Source organism: Hakea prostrata, chromosome 10 (genome assembly GCF_041222555.1).
Source record: "Hakea prostrata isolate BN-2017 chromosome 10, UWA_Hpros_2, whole genome shotgun sequence".
In the NCBI taxonomy this organism is placed as follows: Eukaryota; Viridiplantae; Streptophyta; class Magnoliopsida; order Proteales; family Proteaceae; genus Hakea; species Hakea prostrata.
Genome location: NC_142609.1, coordinates 12,739,501 through 12,752,234, shown reverse-complemented (window position 1 = coordinate 12,752,234; position 12,734 = coordinate 12,739,501). Strand labels below are relative to the sequence as shown.

The 12,734-nt window shown below is 41.0% G+C and overlaps 1 protein-coding gene across 1 annotated transcript; it reads right to left on the bottom strand.

Annotated features, from left to right (window-relative positions):
* Positions 1-10,823: 10,823 nt before the first annotated feature.
* On the bottom strand, positions 10,824-11,824 carry LOC149001953 (uncharacterized). The gene is made up of 2 exons (XM_089138614.1): positions 11,765-11,824; positions 10,824-11,672 (listed from the first exon to the last, which is right to left on the bottom strand). Exons 1-2 carry the CDS (start codon positions 11,822-11,824, stop codon positions 10,824-10,826), a joined length of 909 nt encoding a protein of 302 aa, XP_088994740.1.
* Between the last annotated feature and the right edge of the window lie 910 nt (positions 11,825-12,734).

Sequence of the window (12,734 nt, the reverse complement as noted above, 5' to 3'; positions counted from 1 at the left end):
TATTCTGACATGCTCCGCACTTCATCTATTAGATCAAGATTGCTCTTCAAGCCTTCTTCGTTTGCTTCTTCATTGAAGTCTGTATATCTCTTTGATTCTGCCAATACCTCCATCGGGACAAGTGCTTCTGTGCCGTAGGTTAGCTGAAAAGGTGTTTCTCCCGTAGGAGTTCTGGCCATGGTGCGATATGACCAAAGGACGCTTGGTAATTCTTCCACCCATTTGGTTCGACTTGTCTCCAAATGCTTCTTTATTCCATCCAAAAGCGTCCTATTGGTTATCTCAACTTGCCCATTGCTCTGTGGATACGCCACGGATGAAGTTCTATGCTCGATGTGATATCTTTCACAAAAATTCTTGAAGCCGGCTCCGACAAATTGCTTTCCATTGTCAGTCACAAGGATCTTTGGAATTCCAAATCTGCAGATGATCCTTTCTTGAAAGAACTTCTCCATTTGTTTCTCAATAATGGATGAGAGAGGTTCGGCTTCCACCCACTTAGTGAAATAGTCGATTGCCACGATCAAATATTCTCTATTGTTGGCGGCCTTAGGGAGCTTTCCCACCAGATCCATTCCCCACATGGCGAAGGGAATTGGACTGGAGACAGATGTAAGAGGAACAGCTGGAGTCTTCAGAACAGATGCATGAAGTTGACGTTGCTTGCATTTCTTGACATAGTCCACGGCGTCTTTCTGAATATTCGGCCAATAAAGGCCTTGGCGTATTATTTTATGGGCCAAAGCCTGACTTCCCATATGTGCTCCACATATTCCTTCGTGTACCTCGGCTAAGGCATATTGGGCTTGAGAAGGGCCAACACACTTTAGAAGAGGTTTTGTGACTGATCTTTTATAAAGCTGTTCTTCAATAATGGTGAACTTCGCTGCTTGATTTTTAACTGCCTTAGCCTCCTTGACGTCTTTTGGGAGGATATCATTCTTCAAATATGATATAATCGGGCTCATCCAACTAAGCTCTTCTTCAACATCCATTGCCTCGGCCTCCCGAATGCTAGGAATTTCTAACTGTTCAATATAAACGGCTGAGCCTAAGGTCGAATATTTGGATAAAGCCAACTTGGATAACTCATCTGCTACTTCATTTTCCTTTCTCGGAATTTGCTTTATCTCAAGATGATCGAAATAATGGCGACAATCATCAATTTTGGCTAAGTAATTTGCCATTCTTGTTTCCTTCTCCTCGTACACACCACGAACTCCGATCTAGAAATGAATCTGTTTAAGGCTGCTACTCTTCCGGTTAAGCATTGAATATCCCTAACCGTCTTTGGCGATTCCATCTCGAGCAAGGCTTTGATTTCTTCTGGGTTGGCCTCGATTCCTCGTTGGGATACCATAAATCCAAGGAATTTTCCGAAAGAAACTCCAAACGCGCACTTCTCTGGATTTAGCCTCATCTGATATGTTCTTAAAGTATCAAAGACTTCTTCGAGATCTTCCAGATGACTTCTTCGGACGGTACTCTTAATGAGCATATCATCCACATATACTTCCATATTTCTTCCTATTTGGTCTTTGACGACTTTGTTTACCATTCTCTGATAAGTGGCCCCAGCATTCTTCAAGCCGAAGGGCATTACTTTGTAGAAGTAACTTTCTCGATCTGTTATGAAGGCCGTATCCCTCTCGTCCTTGGGATTCATCATAATCTGATTATATCCCGAGTAAGCGTCCATGAAGCTTAATACTTCATGTCCTGCCGTGGCGTCGATCAAAAGGTTGATCTGGGGAAGTGGATTGCAATCCTTTGGGCATGCTTTATTCAAATCTGTGTAATCCGTACACATTCTCCATTTGCCGTTGGCTTTCTTCACCATTACTACATTCGCCAACCAAGTTGGACATTCTATTGGTTTTATGAAACCCGATTGCTCTAGCTTCTCCACTTCGTTTCTGATGGCAGCATGTTTCTTGAGCGAAAAATTCCTTCTTTTTTGGATCATTGGAATTGCATCGTCCTTGATCCATAAGCTGTGTTCTGCAACTCTTCGATCTATTCCGGGCATGTCTTCGGCCGACCATGCGAATACATCTAGGTTGTTCTGGAGAAACTCGGTCAATTCTTCCTTGAATTCTGTAGGTTGTTCTGAACCGATCATAGTCCCCCTCTTGGGAAGATCCGAATGAAGTTGTATTCGCTCAAGCTTTTTAACAGGTTCGGCTCTCTGCATAGCTTCTTCATCCCGGTCATCCCGAATTTCAATACTCATTGTATTGCCCGATCTCTTGGTTCTTCTGACTTTCTTGAGATAATTCACATAACATTGTCTGGAGAGTCGCTGATCAGAAGAGCACTCCCCGACTCCTGCTGTGGTTGGAAACTTCAACTTCATATGTGTTGGAGAAACCACCGCCCCTAAGGCGTTAAGAGTTGGTGTCACATCCCGCCCCAAATCCACCCAGGGGGTACCCTATCTGGGTTACTCGGGAGTGATCCACAGCCCAACAGATCCAGTTTAGGAACGATCATATCCACTTATCACAATAATATAATCAAAAGCAAGAACAATTCTTTGTATTCAAATAATTTAATAATAAAAGTTAAGAAATAATCACAGAAGGATCATAAAGAACATCGGAGTGCGGAATAACAAGTACCAAATCAAAAGACAACTGTGCGGAAGGTAGATCGAAATAAGGTAAAGGTTAAAACCAGATCCCCAAAGAAAGGAAATAAAAAGGTAAGCAACTATGTTATAATTTCTTCTAACTTATACAATGTCTCCTCAATAACATAATCATAAGAAACTAAGCCAGGCCGGATCCACTCCTGACAAATATGAGTCTTGAACTGGTAGCCTTCACCGATGTAGTCACCATAGCCAAAGTGGTATGAGTCACCAACTTAGTCCTCAAAGTGTTGACCGTCACAGTCAATAGTAGAAGTACCTGCAGAAAAGTCTAACAAAATATGTTGCAAAAAGGAGTGAGTTCAAAAGAACTCAGCAAGGAAAGTTATTCCATAATACATAGGCCATGTGATATCAATCGTTAAATGATGCAGATGATATGAGACATAAGATGCAAATATGATTCTAACTCTAAGTATGCTGGTCTCTATAGTAGACATGCTTTAAGTCAAAACACCATACTTCTTTAAGTAGTCTCAGTCACTCATCACCGGGGGGAATTGGGTCCTGCATCCCTCTCGGACAAATCCATGGTTGGAGGTTTCGGTCACCACTCTCTCACATCACCATTTGGTGTAAGTATTGGCGCATGTCAAGGTATAACCTAGCCCAATGCATGTCATCTACTTAATCATATCATGTCAGTTCCAGATACGTCCATTCCTCCCCTCTCGGGATCCTTTCCGGTATCCTTCACACTAGAGTCACGGATATTACTCACCGGACTCATCAACCCTATTGGTCATCCACAAATGGTAAACGGGAAGCTCTCACGTCCCCTCACGGATCATTTCACCGGTCTTGAGTGCCCGTGAGCCCAAGTCTAGCCATTTGCAATCCTACCAATAAATGGCCCCTTCCGGGTATCTGCAATGCAATTTATGTCCTCTCACGGAGTGGTTACCGGTCTTGAGCGCCCACAAATCCACACTACTACCACGGGTCGTTCGGTCTCAATGCCCTTCCGAATCGGGTCTGATATGATAGGGACATCCTAGCCATACATCTAGACAAATCCTATGTATGTCATCCAATGATCCAGGAAAGCGTCGATGGGCATCTTCGGAGAACATCCCATACTATTCCCTCCGATGTTCAAGGACAGAAGTACCAGTAGGGCACTCCCCAATCCCAAATCATACCTAAGCAATCACATGCTTATTTCCATCCATTACATATCAATAATACATTATCATATTGAAAACATGTCATAACATATCATAATACAGTGTATAAATAAATGATAAGAATAAGTAAACATGATAAACCAAGTAATTAAGCATGGTGCTACTGTCATAAGGTCACTACAGTAGTCATATGATATCTAAAATCAACTAATAAGTTGAGTCTACTAAGTTACCAACAACAGTGTAAAAGTCATACAGTCTATGTTATATGGCAATAACTGTCCTTACCTCAAATTGTGAAGAAGATGATCCGAAGTCACAAGAGAATGGTCCAATTATAGTCTTAAAGCCCTAAACAAACATACATGAAGGATTAGAGAAGAAATCAAAACAATCGGAGATCGAATGGATCAAAACTGGGCAAAAGTTTCTGACAGCAACTTTGTTGGTAGATACATTGGGTCGATAGTATCGACCAACAAGCATCGACCAATAGACTCTCGGACAGCAAGCTGGCTTTTTGGGTTTTGGCTCAAAATTGGTCTTTCGGGTCTCGGATCGATACGAAACTTGGGGAACAGTTCAAACACAATATAGAGACACTAATTATCAAAGAATTAACATCATCCAATGGTCAAATTAGAAATCCCCAAATTGGCATATCAAGTTCAAGAGTTGTTAATCATGGCATTGGCTATTTCTTTGGGTTTTGGCTCAAAATTGGTCTTCCGGGTCTCGAATCGATACAAAATTTGGTGGGATGCTTAAGAACAGTAGCAGGAGACTACGTAGCAAGAATTAACATGATCCAATGGTCGAATTGAAAACCCCCAATTTGAGGTCTTAGGTTCAATCTTGCAAGAATCATGTTCTTCAATGAAATCAATTGCAAGAGAACTTAGGAATTAAGCAATAGGATGATGAATAACAGAATATAAACAATTACTAACATATAATCAGACTTATTTGCTAAAGAAAATCAGATTAAGAAGATGAACTCATGTTTCCATGAAGAGGAAATCAAAATAAGAAAGCAAGAACATCAAATATGAGAATCATAGCATGGAAAGGATGAAGAGAGGTTTAATCAAAGCAAAAGAGCTTGTAGAAGAGGTGGTTGCAAGGTTGCAGCACCTTCTTCACGAACTTAGTAGCAAGAACAAGATGGGGTAGGAGCAGATTAGAGAGAGAGTGAGAGATTACATACCTTGGAGAAGAGATTAGAGAAGAGAGACAATGATTCTTGAAGAAGATCAACACCCAAGCCAAGGAGGAGGTTTAAAGGAGCTTTCCCAAGTTCTCAGATGTTGAAATGAGTGAAATAATGATTTAGGTTCGAGGTTTCACTTAAAAGGACAAAGGAATATCCAAAAAGCATCTTTTTCACGATTTCTGGCTTGTTTTGGTCGATACCTTTGGTTGATAGTATCGACCAACAGTATCGACCAACAGAGTCTCAACAGGATTTTCAGGAATAGTTCAGCAACTTCGAAGAGGGATTCGGAAGGCTATACAAGGTCAAATTGAGTGATTTTTTCTCCTAAAAGTCAATAAAGAAGTCTAGTTTCCAGAAATACATTTGGATCAAGCATGGGAGTTCATTAGGTCCATCAAATAAGCTCACCTTCTTCAATGCGCAAGCAGGATTTGCCAGACATAGTTCAGCAACTTCGGACAAGGATTTGGAGGGCTATATGGGGTCAAATTGGGTGGGGTTTTCTCCTACAAGTCCATCAAGAAGTCTAGTTTTTAGAAATACTTTCGGATTGTGCATAGGTGTTCATTAGGTCTACCAACTAATTCACCCCTCTTCGGTGCGCAGATTCAAAACTAACACTGACAATGCTCTCAAGTGAGGGGCATCATCGTCAATGTCCATGGGCTTGGGCTCCGACACCAAATCATCAACCAAAAGGGTACACAAGGACTTTTCCCACCACTTCGGGTCATTGGATCAACAGACAATACAAATTCCGGGCCGGGTCAAGGTAAGGATAAGGCCGGACATGGCCTCCTAAGGCTTTCAAGGATAACAACAATGAAATCAAGGTCCAACTTCAAGGTCTAACATTAAACAAGTCTTTCTTTATCCCAAAACAAATAGGGTATCCCAGGATAGGTTTGGGCTGGATGTCACATTCTCACCCCCTTAAAATAATTTCGTCCTCGAAATTGGGAGAGGACTAGGATTCTAAGGAGATGGTGGTACTTCGCTTTTATCTTGACTTTTCTTCTCCCAAAATCTTCGGAAAACAAAGAAAAACAATAAATCTTTTGTAAGAAAACAAGGAATAAATCTAACATGCTTTGAAATCAAATTTAGAGTATGATAATGGCCTCTTGAAGACTTCACAAGGATCATGGTAAAGATCAATATGAAGATCATAAAACCTTAAGAATGAAAGGAGATTGTAGAAGAGATGGTTGCAAGGATGCAGCATCTTCTTCATAGTCTCAATCACAAAGAATAAAACATAGTAAGAGTAAAGTAAGATCATGGCTTTATGAAGATTTCATAAGGATCATGGTAAAGATCAATATGAAGATCATAAAACCCAAAAAAAATGAAAAGAGATTGTAAAGAGATGGTTGCAAGGATGCAACATCTTCTTCTAAATCTCAATCACAAAGGGTAAAACATAGTAAAAGTAGATCAATACAATACAAGAGAGATTACTAACCTTTGATTGAGAAACAAAGGATGAAAAGCTTGAAGTCTTGAAATAATTAGAAGGAATAACAAATCATGAAGATCACATTTCATTTCCCTTCGAAATCATCATGTGGGGAAAACACAAGGTTATAGGGTGTATGGAGGTCCACTCTAGAACAGCAGGGATAGGAGGATCAGTCATGGGAATTACTTAAGATCACCCTCCTATCAATGGGAAATAAAAGGCACAAGAAGAAATAGAGGGGAGAAAAGATCAGTTTCGGGGTAGACTTCTACCAATTGAAACTAGGCAACTCGTACGACAGAGAATAAACAAACAATGTATATGGTAGGTATGCATTTGGCACAGCAGGAAGGTTAGGATTAGGTGGGATTTCACAGTTGGCCTCCCGAGTAAGACGTTGTAAGCTGAAAGGTCCTGAACCACCATGAATGTTGCTTGGACGACTGCATCCCAAGGAGAGGTCCCGATCCTTAGATCCAATTGGATGGTCCCTTCGGATATGGCGGACAACCCGGCGAACCCATATAAGTGAGTCCCGCATGGAGTCATCATCTCGTCCTCAAACTTCAATTTCTTAAATGCTTCATAAGATAGTAAGTCGGCGGAAGATCCCGTGTCTACAAGAACGCGGTGAACTTCCCGATTTGCCAATTTCACTTTGATAACTATAGCATCGTCGTGAGGAGAAGTGATGCCCTTGAGATCTTCGTCGGTGAAGGTTATTGGATCTGGGCATAAGTCATTTCTTTGTTTTCTTGGCAACTGCATCGATCCAACGAACCGTGCCTTTTGCTTCACCTTCTTGATGGATTCTTCCGTCGGATTTCCCAAAACAATGTAAATGGGGGAAAATTCCCGAGTGTCGGGTCTCTTCTCGGGATTCTTGTCTGCCCTCTCGGGACTTTTGGATCTGAGTCTTTCTGTTGATCTAGGTGGGGACTTCTCTCGATCTTGTCGCTTCTTCTGAAGATACTTTTCAAGATGCCCTTCTTGGATGAGTTTCTCGATCTCGATCTTTAGATTTTTGCACTCATCCGTATGGTGGCCGTAGTCTTTGTGAAAGCGGCAATACTTTGTCATATTCCTATCTTCGGGTCGGGTTCTTATCTTGCCCGGCCACTTCAAGTTTTCTTTATCTCTGATCTGTAATAGAATTTCTGACCTCTTAGTATTAAGATGTGTAAAGTCTCCATTGGCGAGTCTTTTTTTCCAACCTCCCTTTTTGTCATCTCTTGCTCAAGCATTTGAATTCTGACCTCTTTCTCCATAATTCTTCTTTTCCTTTACGCCTCTCGTAGACTCTTCTCGGGCTTCGATAACTTCTGCAATTGTTGCTTGTTTTTGGCATTTCTTAAGAAGTGCTCCATAAGTTTTTGGCTTATCTTGGAGCAATACCTCAAGCAAACGTCTTTGGGTTATTCCACTCCAGAGTGCATTGTACGCCACCGTGTCATCCAACTCTTCTACCTCGATAGCCACTTTATCGAATCTTAGAAGGTAGTCCCAAACGGACTCATTCGGTTTCTGCCTAATGGCAAAAAGGCTATCTGCTGTATTCTTACTCCTGATGCAACTTCGGAACCAGGCAATAAATTTTCTCCCGAGCTCTCGGAAGTTTCGGATGGATCTCGGCTGTAGGCTAGAAAACCACTTTATCGCCGGGCCTTTAAGAGATGCCGGGAAAGTTCGGCATAATAGCTCATCTTCTCGACCAATAACAGCCATGACAGATTTGAAATAACTAATATGTTCACGAGGATTTGATTTACCTTCGTAGGGAGTGAACGTCGGCATGATGAAGTTGGGTGGAAGAGGTGCTCTCATGACTACCTCTGCGAAAGGCTCTCGGTCAACAACGTCGTAGTCGTCATCTAGGTCCCGATCATCAAGCCTTCTCTCCATGGCATCTAATCTTCTCCCGAGACCATGCGCCTCTTGACATTCTTGCAGAGACCGAACACTTCCAAGATCAGAATATTGGGAAGTTGGTCCATGAGAAGATCCATACTGACTAATTGATCCTCTCGGGTCACCAGATCTGGAATATCCTCTTCTGTGGCTTGCGCCTTCTTGTTCTTGAACTCCTTCATTTCGGCGTCCCCGTCTGGGTAAGTCTTGAGTTTGCTTGAGGCCAGCCAAACGATTGAACACACTTCCCCTCGTCCGATCTCCTCGGGGAAGTGGTTCTTCAATACTAACTCCTTGAGATCTTTCTCCAACTCGTTCGGTTGGTCGTCTTGGTATTCTGGGATTTCTCCTTTCTTCATTCACCGGACGTTGCTTATCCCGAGTCTGTCGGACAGCTTCACGCCTTCGTCCTTCTTGGGAATTTCTGGGGGGTCCGGATGGTATCCCGACTTGATGGACTAAGCCACGAAGTACTCCTTGCAGTTCCAACATTTGTTGTTGGACTTCTCTTTGCATATTCTGCAAATCGGCTACTGTTGCTGGAATAGGAGGTTGACTTGAACCTCCCTCTCCAAATGGAGTTGGAATAGTTAACGGAGGAATCTCTGGAACTCCTTCTTGACCTTCCTCTGGATTAAGAATTTGTCGATTTGGAGAAGGGAGAGTTTGTTCTTCAACATGTCCGTTTTCTATCTCCCTTTCTCTCGCTCAAGTGAGAATTTGAGAACTTGTCACCTGAGGTGTGGTACGTCTCATCATGACTTTTTGTAACGATTCCCACAGACGGCGCCAATTTGTTGCGTCTAGAACTTCTTCGAGGGCCGGATATTGAGATGACCACCTTAAGAGCTCTCCAGCCAAGTTGGAATAACTGGGATGCCTGCACACACAAAGAAAGCAAGAACGGTCCGGCCAAGTTTTGGCCGGGGAACCGCCTCCGACGCCCAAGTCAGCCTAGGCAACAATAAGAGTTCTTGAGAGAGTTCTCAAGAACGTAATGAGTAATTACTCAAATGAAGTTCTCGTACCTTTCTCCATGTAGGAGGGGGGGGGGGTTTATATAGAGGTTACCTAGAGGCAGCGATTCCTTAAGTTTCGGATCCATAGTTGAGGAGTGAGTGGAGTAGTAGAATAACGGCTCCTTCTTTGTCGCACCAGATAGTGCCGTTATGCTGACTCACCTCCCCAATTCTCGGAATAGATATGCTCGGTGTTTATGCGTAACTAACTCTTCTTGACTTGGTCAAGAGAGTCTTCTGAGAAATGCTTGAGTTGGATATATATCCTTCCCGAGTGAGGCACTTGGGACCCTTCTCCAACGAAGAGATGAGCCTGCCTAAGGGGGTGTATCTGTCCCGAGTGATGCACTCGGGACCTTTTCCAAGGAAGAGATCAGCCAGCCCAAGGGGGTGCATCTGTCCCGAGTGAGGCACTCGGGACCCTTTATGAGGGAAGAGATGCACCAGCCCGAGGGAGGTGTATCTCTCCCGGGGGGGGGGGACTCGGGACCTTAGTTCCCCACAGCAGTTACTAATCAAAACTTGGTGAAGAGAGTAAATGCATGCTAAGATGTCTCAGAATGGTGTCATAACAGAAATCATCTTCTGGATGTGTAATTTTCATATCTAATCATCCATCCACTTCAATATTTCAACACTAACACTGATTGGAACCGTGGCTGGATTTCTGAGGATCTCTCCCACCACCAGAATTGTTTCTCTCTATGTGAAAGCAAACTAATTAATGAAATGTGCTACAGATATGAGATATTATGATGTAACACAATAGGGGAGTCCCCCTATTGTGATTTTCTTGCTTTGGGTGTTTACTTATTAGTCTCCTAGTCGAAGTGGGTTTCTTGTTAAGCTTAATTAGATAAGAGTTAGGAGTCATATTTCCTATGTAATTCTGTTATGGTTTATCATTTATATGTGTTTTGGATGGAATGATAGGATATAACCAGGGGTAGACCTAGGATTCAATATCGGGGGGGGGGGGAACAATAATTACAAAATTTTTAGTACTAATATTCAGAAACAAAAGCGTACTGATAATACTTCAAAATCTATATTAAATTCTTAAAAATACAATAATAAGTGAAAAGCCACAAAACAAGTGTCTCATAATGGAACTCAACGATCTCAAAAATCCTCAATAATTGATTACGTACTGATTTTCTCCGCAATTTCTCTTTCAATATATAACATCATAGAATTTGTGAGAAAATCATCCTCCATCTTGTTCCGCAAATCAGTCTTAATAATCTTTATGACAGAAAATGTTAATTCTGAAGTTGCAATAGAAATGGGAAGAGTAATCAATAGTTTGATTAAATAAGTGGGTAGAAGTCAGATTTTGTTGACCTCACTAACCACTGACACAAACTACTAATGGTTGACATGTTTGGATAATCTGGACCTTTGATTACATCAATCTCATAGTGTCGTAGCTGTACTTTCAAGTGATCTCTCTCATGCTCATAAAATCTTGGGGATAATATTTAGCCATAAGTTTGCAAATATCATCAATTCTAAAATTCTCACATCTGCTTCTAGTATTCAAAGAAGAACTAAGAGTAAGCAACTCTATAACATGCTCATTGAATCTACTATTTAGCTCATTCAACTGGCTATCAATTGTAGCACAAAAAACATTTGCTCGATAATGTTGTTCAGCTGTAAAATCATCATGTTGCTGGCGAGCTCGACCCTTCCTTTCAAAAAAATGAACACTCATGTTAGGAACATCAATATTACGATTTTCACAAAAAGATATCACATTAGTCAAAAGCTCATCCCATCCAACATCTCTCATTTCTTGAATAAGTTTTTTTGTAGTGGACACAAGTTGAATAGCATTTAAACTGTCTTCAGACTTCCGCTGCAAAGCTTGACAAAGCAAATCAGTGATGTTCATAATTTTTTGCATTAGATGCAAAATCATAACAAAATCAAAGGAGGCCAATGTATCGTATGTCGAATCTGCTTCAACTCTCTGCGATGAAGTAGTCCCATTAATACTCATGGAGATCAAGACCTCACATCTAGCACCATACATACTTATCAAACTTGAAATAAATCTCAAATGAGAACCCCAACGAGTATCCCCAAGACGTTGTAAAGTTCCAATCTGATTTAGCCCACTTCCAGTTTCAAGTTCATCAATGGAGATCAAGTATGCAATTTCAGAAGCATAAGCAACTTTTAACTCATCATTTCGCTTACTGAAGACACTAACAAGATTGATAATAGACACCAATTTGGAGAAAAAATTTCTCAATTGGATCAACACTTCTAGAAGTTGCAACTAATGCCAATTGCAAAGATGAGAAAAACAGTGGATATAATAGGCATGTGGACAGTGGGTAACTACTACGGCTTGTAATCCATTCCACTCACCTTGCATGTTACTTGCTCCATCATATCATTGGCCTCAAATATTGTGAATGTTAAGCCCATGATGAGAAAGAGTAGAAAAGATAGCAGTCTTCAAAGTCAAGGCCTTTGTATCTGAAACATGAACAAGATAAAAAAAAGGCTCTTGTACAAATCCCGCTTTGTCAACAAACCTTAAAACGATAACCATCTGCTCTCTTTTAGATTCATCGCGAGATTCATCCACTATTAAGCAAAACTTTGCATCACCAATCTCTTTACAAATTTCCTTCTTCACTCTATTTGCTATAATATGTAAAATCTCCTTTTGTATCTTAGGTGATGTGTACGATGCATTTTGAGGAGCATTATCCAACACAACTGTTGCAACTTTATCATTGTAGGAAGCTATCAACTTTAAGAATTCAATAAAATTTCCCCTATTGGACAAATATTTGCTCTCATCATGACCTCTAAGAGCACAACCTTGAGACACAAGCAATCTGATCACATCAATTGAGGCTTTCAAACACAGTCAATTGTTTTCAATTTATTGAGATGTATAATTTCCAATTTTCAAATCAATATGTTGATTTTGTTTCATTAAGTTTGCACAATCTTTTTGAGCAACTTCGTGGCATGAGTTTTCCCACATGATTTATTAAACCACACTCTTTTCCACCCACTTTCTTCCAATTTTTAAATCCATCAATAGTGAATGTCCCTTGTCCAGAGTTCGCTCTAGGCTTATTGAAAAGAAAACATGGCAAACAAAATACTGCATCTTTTAAAGGTGAATACTCTAACAAAAAAGGATGAACCTTAAACCACGAAGATTGAAAACGTCGAGGATGACTTGATGGCTCAGATTTTGGATACTCTTGAAGAATAGGCTGATATGGTCCAGCTTTAAGGTAACGACACCTAATTTCATCATGTTGATCAACTGGATAATCCGAAATTTGTTTTCTCAACCCTGGATCACGCTCAAAAT